Consider the following 22,063-nt stretch of genomic DNA (forward strand, 5'->3'; position numbering starts at 1 on the left):
ATGAAGGACCATTCTCACTTTGCAAAACAAACACTTTAAGCCTCTTTCATTGTGAATATTTGCATATTCCTCTGTCCTAATTCAATACAACTAAAAGGTATTTCTGTGCAGATTCACAAAGATCACCCTTTGCTTGTTTTCAGCATAAACCAAGTAAAGCCCTCTACAGCCACATAAAGCTTATAGGGCTTGTGATACTTAGCAGCGATAACGTCATAGTGTTGCTTAACTGACCATTTGACTGAGAGTGCTGAGGACGCAGAGCTAAAGGTGAAGAAGCAGAACAGAGATGGGTGATACTGATTCTGTGGTTTTGGTGTAAAGGTGTGGGGATTTTATGTTGAATTCGAATCAGATGTGGAATTTTTAATGTCAAGGATTCTTCATCGTGTCGTGTGATTCTCAGATGTAGGTCAGGGGACAGGGTCATTACATCACAGATGCTGCAGCGGTGCATTCAGCGTGTTGCTTTACAACCTTCCAGCTAGACAGATGTCTGTTCTCGGAAGAGCTCAAAGCTCTGGCTGTAGGATGATCTCATCATTTGCTACGACTGACAGCAAAGCCAGCTTATGGCGGACCAAGAATTTCTGTGTGGGTTAGCTCAGAGTAGAATTTCACATGGGTCGATCTTTGTGGAAGGCTTTAGCTGGTTCTCTGAAATGAAACAGATGAGCGGTTTGCAGAGCTGCTGCAGCAGATGCCTCGCTTTGCTAACCCAGAAGAAGCAGCAGATGCAGAGCGAGGCTAAGGAAGCACAGAGACGAGGGGAGGAGCCGTTCCAGGCAGCGTGCACACTGCTGCTGTTTGACCATTACATCATAGCTTCACACGCTGCGCCCACTGTTCATTCATGATCTAACTGTTGTGCCTCTGCCTCCTCCTCCTCCTTTTGCAGGTGATGTGTCTCCGATCAGTATGTCACCTATCAGTCAGTCACAGTTCATACCACTGGGGGAGATCTTGTGCTTGGCCATATCTGCTATGAACTCTGCCCACAAGCCTGTCAACCAGGAGGCACTGATGGAGCACCTCACTGCCAGTTTTCCAGGTACAAATCTTCATAAAAACATGAAATACATAGTATGATGTCTTTGGAAAAAAAACAAATATACTAGGGAATTTATTAGAAATATAAATTGCAGTGAAAAAAAAGATTTCCCCTTACAGATTTCTTCTGCTTTTGCTTTTTTGCCACAATTAGATGTTTCAGATCATCAAACAAATTTTACTCTTAGACTAGGATTTCATGAATAAATACACAATGAAGTTTACAAATGATGATTTAAGTTAATCAGGGAAAAAAAAACTATTCAAACTACCTGGCCCTATTTGAAAAAGTTATTGTCCCCCTCTGTAAATCATAAATTAACAGGTTTAGCAACACCCTGTCCTGATTACTGTGAGACCCCTGTGTTCAAGAAATAACTTAAATAGAACCTGTCTGACCACATGGCATAAGCTAAAATGTATCAACGTGCTAAACCTCGTGCTCTGATCTGAAGAAATCAGAAAACATTAACTGTCAGTCCGTAAAGGATTACAAAACCATTTCTATAAGTTAATTCATACCTCCTTGACTGCTATTCTGTCCGCTTGACTGCTTGAAGCCTGAATAAAATAAATTTCATCATCTGTACCTGCCCACTGGGGTCCCACAGTACTCCCTGCGGACGTCTGCATGGAGGCCAGAATATGACCGGGTTGACCATGCATGCCAGTTGGGACAATAAACACACAGCAGAAAAAGAAAACAACGGTACAAATCACAATACGACAAACAACAACAGTGCTTGTTTTGAGATCTGCCGATTTTCCATTTTGGATAATCTATCTCGGATACAACAAGGATGGATAAACTACATTGATATTGTGGTGAGGAATCTCCATAAAACTCGTATTATTATTCGGGTGATCTTGCCAAGGAAAAGCAAATTCTCCAATGCAATGGCAGTGGTCCAATAAATCTGACAAGCTGGTGGCAAGATAAACAGAGAAACCAGGTGATTCTGAAGGCTCAAACATCCTGATAAATGACGTATCATTAGCCACTGTGCAACTGCAAACTGCAGGAGGAGGGGACTGTTATTGTAGTTTCCTTCTGCATGTAGTGAGCATAAACAAAATCTCCAAAAAGCATTCCCATATAAAGTCTAAAGTACATCTACATTGAACAGTTTGTGCTCTTTGCTCGTTAAAATATCCCAGCTTTACTTTCACTTCCTTCTGCTTTCCTCTGAGGCAATGTATTTAATAAACAATAAAAAAAAACTCAGTTTTTAATAACAGGCTAACTGAATAGGCTTTCACTGTTAATTTCAATTTAGAACTTAGATACTAACTAAATATTAATACAGAATTTTACTAAGGTAATCGTTTAGACCAACAACCATTTCATCCCTGAAACATAAAGGGTTATGAAGCTGAAGGAAAAGGACCAAAACGGATGTATTTAAGTGAGAGCATAGAACTGCATTACATAGAACGTGTGAGCATGAAAGCAGTCTAATCCCTTAAGATCTAGTATCATATGGCCCACCTCTACATAAAACTAACATACTGTAACACTTTAGAAAGAGTCCTACCGACAATCAAACATGGTGGTAATAGTGTGATGGTCTGCGGCTGCTTTGCTGCTTCAGGACCTGAACGGCTTGCCCTAATTATTACATAAATTTTGCTCTCTTCTGGAAATTTTTGAAGGAAAACGTCCTACCCTCAGTTTGTGATCTAAAGCTCAACACACTTTGGTTATGCAGTAGGCCAATGATTCGAAGCATACCTACAAGTCTAAATGGCTGACAAAACCATAATGACAGTTTGGGAATTCTGGACCTAAATCTGACTGAGATGCTGTGCCATGACCTTAAAAAGGCCTTTAATCCTTGAAAAGACTCCAGTGTGTTTCAATTAAAACCATTCTCCAAATAAAAGTGGGCCATAGTTTCTTCACAGCAATGTAAAAGACACATTGCCAGTTATCACAACCAGTGGATGGTAGTTATTGCTGGGGTGGCATAACCAGTTATTGGGTTTAGGGACAATTACCTTTTCAAATAGGACCCATTTGGTTTCAATAGCCTTTTTCCTTTAATAAATAAAAACCACATATAAAAATAGCCTAAAAAAGTTTTCCTTGAATTTTACAAAGAAGCAACAAAAAACAAAACAAAATAAATCTGTAATGGGGGAAACTTATTCACAGCACTGTATCTCTGTCTTATGGCTTAATGTTTTATCTTTTGGCTTGATGTATTTTAGAATTTTATTAAACAATGTAACTTGATTATTATTTATTTACTGATTAATACAGGTCCTTCTCAAAATATTAGCATATTGTGATAAAGTTCATTATTTTCCATAATGTCATGATGAAAATTTAACATTCATATATTTTAGATTCATTGCACACTAACTGAAATATTTCAGGTCTTTTATTGTCTTAATACGGATGATTTTGGCATACAGCTCATGAAAACCCAAAATTCCTATCTCACAAAATTAGCATATCATTAAAAGGGTCTCTAAACGAGCTATGAACCTAATCATCTGAATCAACGAGTTAACTCTAAACACCTGCAAAAGATTCCTGAGGCCTTTAAAACTCCCAGCCTGGTTCATCACTCAAAACCCCAATCATGGGTAAGACTGCCGACCTGACTGCTGTCCAGAAGGCCACTATTGACACCCTCAAGCAAGAGGGTAAGACACAGAAAGACATTTCTGAACGAATAGGCTGTTCCCAGAGTGCTGTATCAAGGCACCTCAGTGGGAAGTTTGTGGGAAGGAAAAAGTGTGGCAGAAAACGCTGCACAACGAGAAGAGGTGACCGGACCCTGAGGAAGATTGTGGAGAAGGGCCGATTCCAGACCTTGGGGGACCTGCGGAAGCAGTGGACTGAGTCTGGAGTAGAAACATCCAGAGCCATCGTGCACAGGCGTGTGCAGGAAATGGGCTACAGGTGCCGCATTCCCCAGGTCAAGCCACTTTTGAACCAGAAACAGCGGCAGAAGCGCCTGACCTGGGCTACAGAGAAGCAGCACTGGACTGTTGCTCAGTGGTCCAAAGGACTTTTTTTGGATGAAAGCAAATTCTGCATGTCATTCGGAAATCAAGGTGCCAGAGTCTGGAGGAAGACTGGGGAGAAGGAAATGCCAAAATGCCAGAAGTCCAGTATCAAGTACCCACAGTCAGTGATGGTCTGGGTGGCCGTGTCAGCTGCTGGTGTTGGTCCACTGTGTTTTATCAAGGGCAGGGTCAATGCAGCTAGCTATCAGGAGATTTAGGAGCACTTCATGCTTCCATCTGCTGAAAAGCTTTATGGAGATGAAGATTTAATTTGTCAGCACGACCTGGCACCTGCTCACAGTGCCAAAACCACTGGTAAATGGTTTACTGACCATGGTATCACTGTGCTCAATTGGCCTGCCAACTCTCCTGACCTGAACCCCATAGAGAATCTGTGGGATATTGTGAAGAGAACGTTGAGAGACTCAAGACCCAACACTCTGGATGAGCTAAAGGCCGCTATCGAAGCATCCTGGGCCTCCATAAGACCTCAGCAGTGCCACAGGCTGATTGCCTCCATGCCACGCCGCATTGAAGCAGTCATTTCTGCAAAAGGATTCCCGACCAAGTATTGAGTGCATAACTGTACATGATTATTTGAAGGTTGACGTTTTTTGTATTAAAAACACTTTTCTTTTATTGGTCGGATGAAATATGCTAATTTTGTGAGATAGGAACTTTGGGTTTTCATGCCAAAATCATCCGTATTAAGACAATAAAAGACCTGAAATATTTCAGTTAGTGTGCAATGAATCTAAAATATATGAATGTTAAATTTTCATCATTACATTATGGAAAATAATGAACTTTATCACAATATGCTAATATTTTGAGAAGGACCTGTATTTAAGATTCATAAGATTTATTAATACAGTTATTTTAAAATGTGCTGAACAGTTATTCAAGCTGTTGTGCCAGGGGTGAGGTCAGTCGCCTTAATCCGTTTTCCTGTAGCACAAATCTTATCAATATTTATGATATTTATGAATTGCATCATCTGCGTTTTAAAGAGTAAAGTCTCACTTTGAGAATAAGAGCCTGTGTGATTTCCTGCAACAAAAGGTAAAAAATGAAATTACATAAAAACAATGGAATTCTATATTAGCAAAGGATGCATACCGTTGCTGTTGGATAAAAGTAAATTCATACTGTTTGATCGAAGTCATGTGCTGTTTTTCATACTTTTCAGTGTATTTATCAATGAAACCAGGAGACTGATGTGAACGGTGATTAATAGAGCTGAACTAAATTAACAATTACACTATCTTGCCAAATGTATTCACTCAGCCATCCAAATGATTGAAGTCAGGTGTTCCAATCACTTCCATGGCCACAGGTGTATAAAATGCAGTACCTAGGCATGCAGACTCTATCTACAAACATTTGTGAAAGAATGGGTCACTCTCAGGAGCTCCGTGAATTCCACTGTGGTACTGTGATAGGATGCCACTCATGCAACAAGTCCAGTCCTAAAATTTCCTCTTAAATATTCCATCGTCAACTGTCAGTGGGATTATAGGGAAATAGAAGCAATTGGGAACAACAGCAACTCAATCACAAAGTGGTAGGACACATAAACCGACAGGGGGAGGGCAGCAGATGCTGATGCGCATAGTGCAAAGAGGTCGACAACTTCGCTACTGCCAATTGTTACAGACCTTCAAACTTCCTATGGCCTTCAGATTAGCTCAAGAAGAGTTTTATGGTGTAGGTTTCCATGGCCGAGCAGCTGCATCAATGCCATACATCACCAAGTGCCATGCAAAGCGTCGAATGCAGAGGTGCAAAGTATGCCGCCACTGGACTACAGAGCAGTGGAGGCATGTTCTCTGGAGTGACGAATCACGCTTCTGCATCTGGAAATCTGATGAACGAGCCTGGGTTTGGCGGTTGCCAGGCGAACGGTACTTGTGGGGTTGCTTTTCAGGAGCTGGGCTTGGCCCCTTGGTTCCAGTGAAAGGAACTCTTAATGCTTCAGCATACCAAGACATTTTGGACAATTCCATGCTCCCAACTTTGTGGGAACAATTTGGAGATGTCCCCTTCTTCTTCCAACGTGACTGTGCACCAGAGAACCAAGCAAGGTCCATAAAGACGTGAATGAGAGAGTCGGGTGTGGATGAGCTTGACTGGCCTGCACAGACTCCTGACCCAAACCTGATGAAACACCTTTTTCCCTGAAGAGTTGCAGCTGTTACAGCTGCAAAGGGTTATTGAGCTATTATTGAGCTCCTTAAGAATGGGATGTCACTTAAGTTTGTATGCAAGTCAAGGCAGGTGAATGAATATTTATGGCAATATAATTCTGTCTGCAGAGCATCACACTGGTGCACCCTCTACTAAGATTGTTTGGGGTAATTTTCAACCTTTACAAGTCCATTGAAAACCAACTAAAAGCTTTGAGGGGCGGACTGGATCAAAACACTGTGGTTGGATAAGTGTGTAGATCCCCTTATAATTGGGGATGTGTTCAGAATGAGCCAAACTCATATAAATTATGAGTCAGTACACCCCTTCTATCTTTGAAAATTCCTCTTATTAATTCCAAATAAAGTTGTGCTGGTCAACTAGGCTTTTACTGACATCGTCTTAGTTGCATCCATGGTCCACAGAGAGCTTCCAAAGCATCAGCCGGGTCTACTTTTAAATAGGATCAGGATACAAAATAATTTCAAAGGTATTATATATACCATGGAACTGAGTGAAGATGTCATCAGGTGGAGAAAATATGGTGCAACAGTGACATTACTAAGAAGTGGAAGTTTTTAAAAACATCTATGAAAAGATAAGAAGAAAAACTGGTCAGAGAAGTTTTTGGAAAGTGTTGGCTGTGTAGTTCACATTACAACATTCTCATGTGTTCTTCATCCATCTAGCCTATGGGCTTGTGTGGCAAGAGGGAATTATTTTCTTATGAAGAAATTCTTCCTATCCCTGGCCAATGTTGCAGACACATAGGAAGTCTTCCACTACCATGTGGGAAAATATGGTATGGTTTGATGAAACCCAGACTGAACCTTATCAGTTAAACACCATACCCACGGTGAGGCATGATGGTGGCAGCATCATGCTTTGGGGCTGTTCTTTAGGAACTAGGGCCTTAATCAAGATAGAGCCAATTTTGAAATTTGAAATACCACTTAATACTAACACAAAACCGTCCCGCTTCTAGAAAGTTGAAAATGTGCACATTTCACACCAAAACATTTACACTTTTAGCACACATCCATCCGATCCCTGATTACATTCCCAGGGTCTTTATGTTTGCATTTACTTGTAGGAACAAATGAACGTGGCACCTTCAACCTGAACCTAATTTTTGGAGGTTCAAAATTCTCTTTCTAAAATCTTGGCTGATTTCTTTTTATTTTGATGCCACACAAAGAAGGGTTATGTTTGAGGTGGACATCCACTGGTGTGCCTCCAATTTACTCAGTAACTCAAAAGGGTAATTTGTATACATTGCATGTAAACATTGTTACACCAACTTTAAATAATTAATGCAACATGCTGCTAGAGCTTAAATATTTAAAGTTGCTCCAATGTTTTTGCTGAATAAAAACTACATAACCTGTAAAGCAATGTGAAGTCTATGTTATTTCTCAAAAAAAGAGGAGAATATCAAATAATTTTCATTAAATTAGAATATTTTTGAAAAGTTTTACACATATTTACACGTATTTCTTTTAATTATGATGGTTTTCTGCTTACAGCTAATGAAAACATGAAATTTAGGATTAGAAAATTACATCTGGCCAATAAAAAACCTTTCAATACAGAAATGTAGGCTTAACAAAAAACTTGTTAAAGACCTGCTTAAAAGGTCATCTTCAAATGGTACCTTTAAAATGTAGGGTGGTCATACATTTGTTTCTTAAAAAAGAAAAAATTTTGAATCCAGTCTCCCTAAATGTTACAACCTGGTTTTCTACATAATTTCTGTTTATGGAAATGAAATATCTTGTTATACATATTAAATTCCTTCTATTGTTAGAGAAAAATAATCAATCAGCTGCAGTCCTAAACACTAATATTCGGCATCTTTCTTTTCTAGCTGTTGTACCAGTAAGTTGTTTCTTCAAAATGTAAAATCATCATTATGTCCAAATAAACAGCATTTTGAACTAAAACAGCTATTTCTAAACCAAATAAAAATGTAAAAAAAAAAAACTTGCTTTCTTTTTTATTAAGGAAAGATATTAATATGTCATATGTTTGGAGTGTTCCTCCTAATTTAAAATGTTGGTATGTATTTCACCAATTAATTGGCTCATTTGGTCACTGTTAGTTTAAATAAAAAGAAATGCTATTTATTAAATGCATAAAATCTGAAGACTCGTGTTTTCTGTCAAACTTTGTTTTGAGCTTATTAAAAGTCAACTAACATTTAATGATATGCTTTAGTTCAGACATTGTGATTGTCTAGTAATGCCTTAATTTTCTTTCGTGTTGGAAACCATTACCTCTATCACATAATCTGTGGCACATTTTTTCCTTTAGTGTGTACATTGCTTACAATAATTTTTAATACAAAACAAGCTTCAGTATATATACTAACTTAAATATATTATTTACTTTACTCACTAGTCACATTTTATATTTGGTTAAATTTAAATTAGATTAAATATGATATTTTTAAATAATTGGAATCTTCTGCTCACTGTTAAATTGTTATTTGTTGGATTTGATGGATGGATATATGGATGGTATGTTTCTACTGATTATACTGTCATTGACTAGTTGTCCCTTGACTGCACCAGATTTTATGTAGACTTCTATACACAAACATTTTCATTCTATTTTATTGTGTCTAATTTCTTGCAGGCGTGCCTACACCCAGCCCAGAGGTCCTGCGACACACTCTGAACATGCTGGTGCGAGAGAGGAAGATATATCCAACTCCAGAGGGCTACTTCATCGTCACTCCTCAGACGTACTTTATCACTCCGTCCCTCATCAGAACGAACAACAAGTGGTATCACCTGGAGGATCGGCTGCCAGAGCGTCAGCAGCAGCAGCAACAGCCACAGAACTGCACCTCACCTCAGTCTGGAAACGTTACACCGTCTACACCAGGCTGCCTGAGAGACAGGCCTCCTCGCAAGAACCACAATGATTCATACAATTCCTATCGTGAGGACCAGTCAAGATTGCATAGTTCTGCACTCCAAAGTATGTCACCCAAGGAGCACAAGGGAGATTCCTATCAAAACAAGCCACCCAAGGATCAAAATGGCGGGGAGATTCTTCCGAGCACATCGGCCAAGGAACACCGAGGAGGGCCACCGTCATTCCCCCATCTCCAAGCTCCCACTTCTCCTCCTATACAGTCCCCGCCTTCTCAAGATCAAGCTGATAAGAGCAAAGGCATAACTTCTTTCCCTTATAAAGCTGACACTCTGACCAAAAAGAAAGAGGCAAGTGGTGGTGGAAATGGTGAGAAGCAAACCAAAAGGTTTGGTCTCAAACTTTTTAGACTAAGTTTCAAAAAGGATAAAATGCGGCAGCTGGCTACCTTCTCAGCCCAGTTCCCCCCTGAGGAGTGGCCCCTACGTGACGAGGATGTGCCAACCACACCCATTCCCCGGGAGGTGGAGATGGAGATAATTCGCAGGATTAACCCTGACCTAACAGTGGAGAATGTTGCGAGGCACACCGCTGTGATGAAGAGGCTGGAAGAAGAGCGTACACAGAAAAACAAGGTAGGGTCTGCCCAGCACAGTGCACGCAGTCGGAGAGGCAGGGGACACCGGAGGGCACCGCATGGTAAGTCTCGCTCTCACAGCAAACCAAGGACATCCAGGGGAGACCCATCTGAGGGTTCAAACTGGGATCTTGTGTTCATGGAAAGGGATTACCGCTTCTTTAGCCACTCATTGGTTCGCTCTCCTCGGGAAGCTATGTATACTCTGGAGCGCAGGCGAAGTGGAGGTGCGACGTACCTGGTTCACAGTAACCCCAATATTACTGAATCGTACTGCCCAGTTACACCTGAGTGGGACGTGTCTGGGGAGCTGGCCAAGAGACGAACTGAGATGCCCTTTCCTGAGCCTTCACGCGGAACATGTCAGTCCAGAGTGCAAAGAAGTCACAGCCACAATCAGGACAGGAAGTCTCGACATGAGAGGTCTGATCAAGCTAAGGAACGATCTCGGTCAATGGACAACTCTCTTAAGGGCCCGTCACTGGGAGCGCCAGAAGACTTTGAACCTAGTCTGGAGGAGCGTAGTCATTACTACACTGATGATGGCACCCTACGGGCCACACAGAAGTCCTCCCACTACTCAAGGATCATGTTCTCTGCTGCTAAGTTCCACTCCGACTTTAATGTGCCTGATTTGGGGAAAGGGAGTTTGGACGAGTCGAGGATCCGGAGTACAATTGAAAGGAACAAAAGCCGAGACAGCTTGCCGACGTACAATGAGCTAATGGGACTTTCTCCAAAGCCCTCTACGGATGAGTACTTCCAGTGCAATACATCAAATGAAACAATCCTTACTGCCCCTTCGCCTCAGGCAAAATCAGAATATGACACATTAACCTCATCAGGGGGACTCCGAAAGGGCTCTCCAGCTGACCGGCAAACTCCTCACCTTACCTCTCCTCATACAATGGAGTATAAAGAGGACATGTCGACAGCAAAGGGACCGAGCGGTTCAGCGCGACTGACACCAAGCCAGACGCCAGAACCAGCACAAAATGCCCGTTTGACACCACACCAACACAATGTAGATCCTGGAGGGGGAGGAGGCAGTTTGGTGATTAAGAGGAAAGAAATCTTCAGCAAGGACACTTTGTTCAAACCTCCACATAATGCCTTGTCCACTGGCTATGTGGACAGCAGCTACACCAAGTCTGGCACATTGCGGAAAGCCTCACATGCCAAATCAACAGAGGCCCTAGACAATCCTGAGCCCCAGCAGCCTTCCAATTCAGCCACTTCCTCAGCGTCACCTGCAGTTTTACAGAGCAGCTTAGAGCCAACAGTCCCCTCTGCCTCCTTTGACTACTATAACGTATCAGACGATGAGGAGGAGGAAGAAGCAGAGGAGGACTCGCACAAAGAGTTGGCCACAGCAGCGGACAGCAAAGACCATGGGGAAGGAGGTGGAAATGGTGGAGGCAGCACCGGTGGTGGTGGAGAAGGAACCATGCAGTGGCTCCTGGAACGGGAGAAGGAGCACGATTTGCAGCGGAAACTGGAGACCAATCTGACCCTGCTCAGCCCCAAGGAGACGGAGAACAGCAGTATCCAGAAGTCAGCCCACTCTGCCCGTTTGGACAGCATGGACAGCAGCAGTGTCACGGTGGACAGTGGCTTCAACTCTCCCAGGTAGGAGCGAAAGTAAACAGTGCTTCTTCAAAACTTACATAGGAGAATGTGTCCCCCAAATCTCAAATGCATCTGTTTGTGGGCAAATCACAAATATTTTGAAAAGCCAGACCCAATTGCAATCCTCTAAAGATGTAATTTAGAAGTCTTTTTGACAGGGTGTTCCTGTGGCATCCTTGAATCAGCAGCTAGGACATAGCAGTCCTCAGTGCTTAAAAAGAGGAAGCCTTTATAGCAATAGAAGTCAAGGTGCCTTCTATTTAGGCAAATATGATGATTTATAAATTCATACAAACACCGTATAAAACTCAATTCCTGCTGGCTGGTTTCTGGAATGACACAGGATTCAGTTGGAATGGGATCAACTGGAGGTTTAAATATGAACATCAAATTCTGACTTCTTAAACTGAGGGAGACCTGTCCAAAGACCTCTGGAGATAGGTCCCAGCCACCCGCGCCCCTACATGGATTAACCATTAAGCTGGTAAAAACGATTGATTTATGGATGGGTGACAATTATCGAATGAATAACTAAATCTGTTCTGTCTCAGATGTAAACAATTGTTGAACGTTTAATAATTTTCATCTGAGTTGGTGGATGACCATAGATGTTTTGTGATTAAATACATGAGTAAAAGCATGTTGAATAATTTTCTTGACTAAATAAATAATAAAATTAAGATTAGAATTCTAAAGAAAACAAGACAATAAAAGTAGTGTTTTTAAAAAGCACTTTTTAATGGGCTTTTTTAGTGTCGTAGATTGTTTTAGGTCGTCTAATGTCACCTTTATAGATTTATACTTCACAAACCTTTATTTACAATTTAAATTTTTTTCAAAATATTTATTCTGCAGATGCACCATAGAAAGTAGTTATCTTCTCAAAACTTCTTTTTCTTTTCTGATTCCTCTCACTTCCATTTTAAACATCTCAAATGTATTAAAAGTACCTAACTCTTTATTCCTCAGTAAAAACTTCAACACTGAAGAGTGATGAAATTTGGACCTCCTTTTTTATGTGCCTTTAGATTACATTTAGTGTGAATTGGCACTATACAAATAAACTCATCTGAAATAAACTGAACTGTTAGGTAGGTATGTGCATTAACTAATTGGAATAGATTTGATTGTTTAGTTTTCTGACTGGCTTGTCTCTGGTCAGAGGCAATCAAGCGTAAAATCGGCCTAATTCTGGTCCCCAGTTGATTTTGCTGTAGATCTCTAATTTCTTGTATCTATATAATGAAGCCTTGTTATTTCATTTGGTAAACTGCCCCACTATCAGATGTCTACGTGACATTACCAAAGATTACGACACACGTTAACATGGTTGTGTGAGTCAGCACATGTTCTCTTTGTGCTTTGGTGCTTTGATGTTGTTAGACTGACTTGCTTCCTATGTGTCTGCTCAAAACTAGTTTATAAGCTATTGTTTTGTGTATATCTGATTGTGTTGGAACATCACGCTCTACTTTTATTGGACTCAGGAAAAACAGAGAAAATTGAACCCACCTAAGCCATAAGTGAACTAAACTGTTGCTTAAGAGCCCCAGGCCAGCAAGGGGCCCCCAAGAGAGCTTGACCTCTTACTTGGAATATAGATCTCAAAGTTTCAAACATGTGTTTGGGTTTATCAGGAATGATTCTATCTTTACATTTTTTCCACTAGAAAACCTGTTATAGGTTGCTGCGCACTTAAGAATGGGGCTAATGTTCACCTTCCAGCAGGTCAACAAACAGCATTAAACATAGAGCCAGAACTACAAGAGGATGGCTTAGATCAATGCAGACTCATGTGTTAAATTTGCCCAGTCAAAGTCCAGACTGAAATGCATTTTAAGATCTGTGGCAGTACATTATATTGCTGTTTGCAGACACACTCTAACTGAGCTTAAGCTATTTTGCAAAAAAGAGGGAGCAAAGATTGTATTGTGTAGCTGTCCAAAGATTTCAATCTTTAACTGCAGACCAGAAGCTGGTTCTCCAAAGTTGTCCCTCAATGCCACACCTTTTAAAAAATTGAAAACCCATCTTTTTCTACTTGTGCGAGGCACTGTTCCAATAGAAACTGAAAAAAGTAAATAAGCTTTGGTGAGAATCTAACTTTATTAAAGATTGTCAAAAATACAGCAGTTAATACAGTTAAGCCCAGAACTATCCATACCCCCGGCTGGTTTAGGTTTACTTAATCTGCGAAAGAATCTATGGAAAGAGCTAAAGGTTAGGATGGTGGGAAAGAGGCCTTCTAACTTGGAGCTCATCACCAACAATAAGAAAAATCTTCAAAATACCATTGGAAACATTAAAAAAGGTAGTCAGCAATTACTGAAAGGGTTTGCTTGATTTAAAAAAAAATGTTTTGTGGTATTTCCTGCAATATCAAAAAGAAATGGATTATTTAGAAGGGTATAAGTGTTATTTTTAATATGCCTTCTTTAATGAAATGTAAATAAAAACAGATCTTTTTCCAAATTTATAGTCCTTGCATACTCTTATTATCTTTTAAGAAATGCATTATGCTCATTGATCATCGGAAAAAAGCTTCTTAGTTGGAAGAAAGTAAGGTAAAAACAAATGACACAAGTACAAGTAATTCAAGGCATAACTGTATACACAACACTTGGATTTTTCACAAACTTTAAATTATTGTGTGGCATCATCCTGGGCACCTGATTGGAAAGAGTAACAGTGACAGAAAACTTAAAATATTTTGCAATAACAGTAGGAAAACATACAACACAACTCAAAATCTAAAACACTTAGACTGATCAAACCTGAACTAGGTAATATATTTGATTAAACTAAAAACTGCTTTGGCTATGTTTGGCTAAATTAGCATTAGCTAAATTGGCTTCATTATTATTCTTACTATTCTCAACGAACAGCAAAAGCTGCTGTTGTCATGTAATAAGGACTCAAACACAGAGCAGAACTGAAATCAGGCTGAGTGCTTTAATGATGAAAATAAAGAAAACTTACAGTGTTCGCACAGAAGACAGAGTACATGAACTGGCATGGTAGACGGGCAGAGAGGCATAGCAACGGGGAGCATGCTGTCAACAGATGAAGCCAACAGAGAACAATGAGAACCAGTGAGTATTTACACTGGGGCTGGGGAGAAGAAACGGCAGGCAAACCAGAAGAGCATTCAGATGAGATGTGGAGCAGCTGTGGCAGAGGGCAAGCAGAGCAGCTGAAGGAGGGAGAGTAATAATCAGATACAGAGCCAAGCAGAAACACACAAATGCTTTGTTTACGGAGCAGGTCTTCCTGCTCAATTATGATTTTTTGCTCTAACCTGATTGTTTTTGAGTGGTGGTTCACACTCAAATTTGATTATGCAATCTAGTGACTTCTAGCAGCTATTAGGATGACCAAAAATTGCCTTTTATTATGGAAGAGGTGGCAGCAGTGATTCTGGGTACCCAGTCAAAAAGAGACTAAGACAGAGTGACAGACAAGACAAAAATGTGTTGTAATACCTGTAGGAACATGTAGCCAGTTGTTATCCGATTTTCTATTTCTCCCTTCATTGTACAAAATCTAAATACATTTGCCAATCAAACCTGAAGTATTTTGCATTGGTAACAGATATATATTTTAAGTATTTTTCAAACCTTTATTCTATTTGTGAAAACAATAAAAAGGTTTCAGTACTTGCTTTTATTTAAGGCTATGCTAACGTTTGCATGGGATTACAATTTCGACGGTTTTAGTAGGGGAAAATGGGTGTGGTTTGCAATTGTAGGTTATGCTATAAATGTTTAGACTCCTCTAGCAACTCTTTTTCAAAAAGGAAAAAATGACAGATTTAGATTGCTGTGGCATTATTGGAGACTTTGACGTGAAGCATGTATCGTTCTTCTGAATTAGCAGTGAGTGCTGCTGTGACCCCCTCACTGTCCTAAAGCACTCAGAGGCAGCCCAGCAGTCATATCTGGCTGGAGCCTTTCCGCATTTAGACTGCAAATTAATTTCACAGAAGTGAAGCCGAGACTGATTTGTCACCTTTCAGCCCGAGTGGGATGTAAATGTTGATTTTTATATATATTTTAAATATTTATTTATCTTAATTGTTGGCTTTGATAAAACTAGGCTTAAGAAAACGAACCAAAGAACTAAAATAAAAACAAAAAGCCTAAGAGCTTTTTTACTCATTTTGTGTCTCTCTCAGGACTTAATCTCTCTCTTCTCCGGTGTTTTATCACAATCTCATGCAGATGGCCAACATTTGATTTCAAAATAAATTTGAAGATTGCACATTAAGTGATGACATCATTTAGTGACGAGATTATTTCATCTAGTGGCTTTTAGGACAGCCGATATTACTACTATTCTCACTGAGGATTTGACAGCATTGATTCTGGACACCCAATAGATAAACAGACGGGACCAAAACATTTTGTAATAACGAAAGATTTGAAAGATTTTGCTTTCACCACAGCTGACGAATGATGCAGAAGTTGTTATCTGATTTGCTGTCCTCCCTTTGTTAGTTCAAAATCTAAACTGCTTTTACTGGTCAAACCTGAATTATTTTTAGATTGCTACAAAACAGTAAAAAATGTGTTGAACCTACATTTACATTTATGGAAACTCAAAAACAGGTGATTAATGTATTTTTTTTAAACCAATGTTAAAGTTGACATGGGGTTTGAAGCTTTCAATTTGGTGCTTGAAACTGCTTTGGTTTTGTTTGGCTAAATTTGCTAATGTAGCACTAGCTAAATGAGTCAAATTAGTTTTACAGAGTCCCTTGATGCCATACAAATCTTAGTGTGTAACCATTCTTTGCATCTGTTTAAAAAAAATAAAAAATCGTGACAGACAAATATTTAGTAATAACAGTAGCAATATTCTGCTGTACACTACAATTTGCTAACAGTGCTAAAGTTATGTGATTAGCCGAGCCCCATTTATACTTCAAAATACTTTAAGTGGTCAAACTGAACAAGATTTTTGATAGATTCACTCTATTTGTGGAAGAACCATACTACATCTTGTCGATTTGCACCTGTCAGCTGGGACCTTTAGCCCACAGTGAATGCTTCTTGTTGAACCGAGAGAGAACAAATTACTGAACTTCAGCTTTGGATAGTTTTATCATTAGAACTGACGTTTCTAAATAGAACGGGTTCAAGAAGGATTGCTGGACCGCAGGCTTTGGAGCTATGGCCGAAGACCAAACGACAACAGTGTCAGTTGTTTAGTAGAAAATACTAGGGTTGTATGTTTCAGCAAGTGTCTTTTGCTGCCAGTGCCAAAGTTTTATGTATCGTCTTATCACCAGAGTTCCATGTTTCATTTCACCTCATCAAGGTATTGACTGCACATAACTGCAAGAAAACCCACCACAAAAAAAAATCTGAACAAACACATTCATTGATTTTTTTTAGGAACCTTTCCTCCTTATGGGATAATTTAGGCTTTTTATATGTTACAATGTGTTTTAATCTGTTTGAGGGGTTTCAGCAAAGTCAACAACTCATCTGTCCACTGTCACTTCATGCTTCCTCAGGAGGAGGAATTGCTGCAGAGTCACTGATGTAATTGGCTGGGCTTCCTCAGACAGATAACTTTTTACCAAATTAAAAACTGAATTTAAAAGGTACTGTATTATAATTAGGCTTAATTTGGACTGTATGTAATTACATTTGAATCTGTGTGACTGTATTAGATCAAAAGGGAGCATCCTGAAGAAATTACATAACAGATAACAAAAAAGGTATTGCCATCCAGCAGTCTGGAATAGATTACAAATTCAAGCTAGAAAAATTAATGGTAAACCTTCCTGCCAACATTACTCCAAAAGCACATCAACCACTTATCCTGGAGGTCCCAAAAGAACCCAAAACAAGAAGTAAACAATAGGTAGATATAATATTCTGTGGACTGATGGGACAAAAATTAAACCTTTTGGAAGGTGTATAAAATTAACACAGCATTTCAAAAATAGAAAATTATACCAAACAGTCTGGGTTGTTTAAATACTTAAGGACCTGAACAATTTCCTTTAATTGACTGAGCCATGAACTGCTTTCTACCAGAAAATCCAGAATAAGTATATCTGGTTATCTGTTTGTGACCTAAAGCTCAAACAAATTTGGATGATGCTGCAGGACAATGATCCAAAGAACAGCAGCAACTCCACCCCTTAATGTCTCAAAAAAATCAATTGAATGTTTTCAAGTGGCCTATTTAAGGTTCTGACTGAAAGCAAATTTAGATACTGTAGCATGACCTTAAACAAGCCATTATTACTCTGAAAATCTCCAATCGGACTGAATTAAAAACAGAAGAATAGTGGCTCAAAATTCCACTGCAAAAGACTCAGTTATTGCAACACTTGTTGGCAGTTCAAGGAGATATACAGGTCCTTCTCAAAATATTAGCATATTGTGATAAAGTTCATTATTTTCCATAATGTAATGATGAAAATTTAACATTCATATATTTGCACACTAACTGAAATATTTCAGGTCTTTTATTGTCTTAATACGGATGATTTTGGCATGAAAACCCAAAATTCCTATCTCACAAAATTAGCATATTTCATCCGACCAATAAAAGAAAAGTGTTTTTAATACAAAAAACGTCAACCTTCAAATAATCATGTACAGTTGTGCACTCAATACTTGGTTGGGAATCCTTTGGCAGAAATGACTGCTTCAATGCGGCGTGGCATGGAGGCAATCAGCCTGTGGCACTGCTGAGGTCTTATGGAGGCCCAGGATGCTTCGATAGCGGCCTTTAGCTCATCCAGAGTGTTGGGTCTTGAGTCTCTCAACGTTCTCTTCACAATATCCCACAGATTCTCTATGGGGTTCAGGTCAGGAGAGTTGGCAGGCCAATTGAGCACATTGATACCATGGTCAGTAAACCATTTACCAGTGGTTTTGGCACTGTGAGCAGGTGCCAGGTCGTGCTGAAAACTGAAATCTTCATCTCCATAAAGCTTTTCAGCAGATGGAAGCATGAAGTGCTCCAAAATCTCCTGATAGCTAGCTGCATTGACCCTGCCCTTGATAAAACACAGTGGACCAACACCAGCAGCTGACACGGCACCCCAGACCATCACTGACTGTGGGTACTTGACACTGGACTTCTGGCATTTTGGCATTTCCTTCTCCCCAGTCTTCCTCCAGACTCTGGCACCTTGATTTCCGAATGACATGCAAAATTTGCTTTCATCTGAAAAAAGTACTTTGGACCACTGAGCAACAGTCCAGTGCTGCTTCTCTGTAGCCCAGGTCAGGCGCTTCTGCCGCTGTTTCTGGTTCAAAAGTGGCTTGACCTGGGGAATGCGGCACCTGTAGCCCATTTCCTGCACACGCCTGTGCACGGTGGCTCTGGATGTTTCTACTCCAGACTCAGTCCACTGCTTCCGCAGGTCCCCCAAGGTCTGGAATCGGCCCTTCTCCACAATCTTCCTCAGGGTCCGGTCACCTCTTCTCGTTGTGCAGCGTTTTCTGCCACACCTTTTCCTTCCCACAGACTTCCCACTGAGGTGCCTTGATACAGCACTCTGGGAACAGCCTATTTGTTCAGAAATTTATTTCTGTGTCTTACTCTCTTGCTTGAGGGTGTCAATAGTGGCCTTCTGGACAGCAGTCAGGTCGGCAGTCTTACCCATGATTGGGGTTTTGAGTGATGAACCAGGCTGGGAGTTTTAAAGGCCTCAGGAATCTTTTGCAGGTGTTTAGAGTTAACTCGTTGATTCAGATGATTAGGTTCATAGCTCGTTTAGAGACCCTTTTAATGATATGCTAATTTTGTGAGATAGGAATTTTGGGTTTTCATGAGCTGTATGCCAAAATCATCCGTATTAAGACAATAAAAGACCTGAAATATTTCAGTTAGTGTGCAATGAATCAAAAATATATGAATGTTAAATTTTCATAATGACATTATGGAAAATAATGAACTTTATCACAAAATGCTAATATTTTGAGAAGGACCTGTACCCATTTATTAGGTTTAGAGGGCAGACTGACTATTTTAGCTGACTATTTGTGTCAGCTCTTAACTAAACACTCTGCACCTCGTAGCATTAGATTGCAAGCCTAAACTCTCCGGGATGTTCTGTGTACAAGGCTGGAAACAAAGGGGGACTGGGCCTTTCAGACTATGGCCCCTAAATTGTGGAATAGTTTACAATCACACCTTCGCTTTGCTGACTCTGTAGATATTTAAGAAAAAACTATTGAAAACTGTTTTGTTATGCCAGGCATTTATGTCATGATTTTATGGTGCTTTTATGTTGATCTTAATGTGATACCTTTTGCAGTGCTTTTTGACTTTGTGTCTGTGAATGGCATGCTATAAATAAACTTTACTTACTTACTATTATTTTTTCAAGGATCTTCTACATTAATAAATGAAATTATTATTTCTAAACCACATTTTTTTATTTACTGTTAGAAAATAATTTTAATAATTAAAAATTTAAGTGTAGCTAAAAAGCAAAAACAGAAGAAATCTGTAAGGGAGCAAATACTTTTTCACATCAATGCGAAAAGACTGAATTAAATTCAGTGAAATCAATTTTTCAAACTAACTTTTTGTGTTTGTTGTGCAGAACACGTGAAAGCCTTGCATCCAACACATCCAGCATTGTGGAAAGCAATAGACGGCAGAATCCGGCGCTAAGCCCAGGACACATTGGCACCAGCGGTATTGGACTGCCATTCAGCTTTCGCGCCATCCCCGAGCCCCCCACCACGCAGCCTGAGAAACTGCAGAAGTCATCGAACTGCCTGGCCTCCATCACCAGCGTCTGACAGACAGCACGGACTGAGACGGTGAAGGTGGTGGAGCTGAAGTGAGGTGTTTTCACCATTTTTTTACCCTTGCGTTCCTCAACCATTACACACATAAACACTCACACATCTTCAGACTCCTGAGGATCCATTTACTGGGACTGTTAGAAAAACAGGCATGGCTTCAAGAGACTGTTCCTACAGCATCCAGAACTTAACTGCAAAAAAAAGAGAATAACAGAATATCAAGGCTGCAGCAGGTGCAGAAACCGACCTAAAGTACATTGATTTTGATGACATGGACTCTAGTTTGGCTTATATCAAGATTCTTGAATATTGGTATTGGAAAGTAGTAGACTATAGGATTCAAGTTACATTTGGAAATATCAAAAAAGCTTTTTATATTGCTTAACATTACATGTCCGATTAAATGTTCTCCTTCCTGAAATAGCGTTGAGTTCTCCGGGACAATTTAATGTATCATCAGCACAATGTCGAGATAATAAAAGTTGATCCTGAGAACTATGAATGAAAGATATAAAACATGAATCAGCTCAGATTTGTGTACCGCAATGCAAATTATGTATGTATACTCGATACTTTTGATATCCTAATTATTATAATGGTGGTATTAAAGATGCTATGTGACCAAAATGATGTTTGGATGAATTGATCTTCGCCCTATCCACCTGCACAAACACATTGCAAAGCACAAGGGCAATTTATTGTCCAATCTAAAGCTTGCCAATTTGAATGTGTAATTCATTTGCTTAGTTTTTGAGAACAGAAATAAATAAATTAATTTAGTTTTAGAGATTTATGCTGCATGTGCCTGTTTCTCTATAAAGAATCCCTTTTATAGGCAACTGTGGCTCAGTAGGAAGAGTAGTTGTCTTGCAATCAGAAGGTTGTGGGTTCAATTCCAGCTTCCTCCTGCCATAGGTTGATGTGCCCCTGGGCAAGGCACTTAACCTCAAGTTGCCTACCGATCTGCGTATCGGTGTATGAATGTGTGAGTGTTAGTGAGTGCAATTGGGTGAATGTGGCTCTAGTGTAAAGCGCTTTGAGCAGGGTCTGTATGACTGGAAAAGCGCTATATAAGTTCAGTCCATTTACCATTTTCCACCTAAGGATTTAAATACTTGAGATTTTTTTTTTTCACCCGGGTAAAACAAATCCCAGGAAATTTATGTGCTTTGTGTTTCTTTTGCTCTAAAAGGCTCCAGAAAACTCATTTAAATAAGCCTAATGATATATGGGGAAGTTGTGAAAAAAAACTGCACTACACCTTTAGTCCAGCAGGTGATGGCAACAAGAAACCAAAGACCAAACAAGCAGAGCCCAACAAAGAAGCCTGTATCCTGCCATTTGATCACAAAACAAGATGGAGAACCCACAACAAAAGCAGGCATAAATGTTAATCTCATATAAAGTAGAAAACAACAACAACACCCAGGTCTTAAATATGGTGGGTGAGGGTGCGGCGCTGGCGCAGCAGTGGAGTGCACCGCCCATGTATAGAGAGGCTTCGGCCCTCAACGCAGCTGTCCCTTGGTTCTAGTCCTGGTCACAGTGATCTGTGCTGCATGTCTTCCCCCTCTCTTCACCCTAGTTACTCTCTGCCTACATTGAAAAAAAATTACAAAATAAAGGCCACTAGTGCTGCAAAATAAATCTGGCGGGTGAGCGGAAGCCAGAACACCACAAGAAAGGTTCCACCAATCATCGTTGCTCAGCACATAACCCCGCCCCTCAACAATCCTGGGGTAATCTGAAAGTCTTACCCCCAGACCAGGACCTTTAGTGCAGGGAAGTGTTGACCCGAGAAATTGAAATTACGCAGGGAAAATTGACAGTCCAAAAAAAGGGGCTAAGGTACAGCAAGTTCAGCAAAGTCTGAGAT

The 22,063-nt window shown here is 40.0% G+C and overlaps 1 protein-coding gene across 2 annotated transcripts in view; it reads left to right on the forward strand.

The window, feature by feature from the left end:
* stox2a (storkhead box 2a) overlaps positions 1–20,814 on the forward strand; it is a 42,222-nt gene extending 21,408 nt beyond the window's left edge. For both annotated transcript variants that reach the window (XM_047365813.1, XM_047365814.1), the window contains exons 2-4: positions 899–1,051; positions 8,893–11,401; positions 19,980–20,814. In XM_047365813.1, the coding sequence (XP_047221769.1) occupies positions 899–1,051; positions 8,893–11,401; positions 19,980–20,181 (2,864 nt within the window). In that variant the 3' untranslated portion in view covers positions 20,182–20,814. The remainder of the gene's footprint in view (positions 1–898; positions 1,052–8,892; positions 11,402–19,979) is intronic.
* Positions 20,815–22,063: the final 1,249 nt, after the last annotated feature.

Source organism: Girardinichthys multiradiatus, chromosome 5 (assembly GCF_021462225.1).
Source record: "Girardinichthys multiradiatus isolate DD_20200921_A chromosome 5, DD_fGirMul_XY1, whole genome shotgun sequence".
NCBI lineage: Eukaryota > Metazoa > Chordata > Actinopteri > Cyprinodontiformes > Goodeidae > Girardinichthys > Girardinichthys multiradiatus.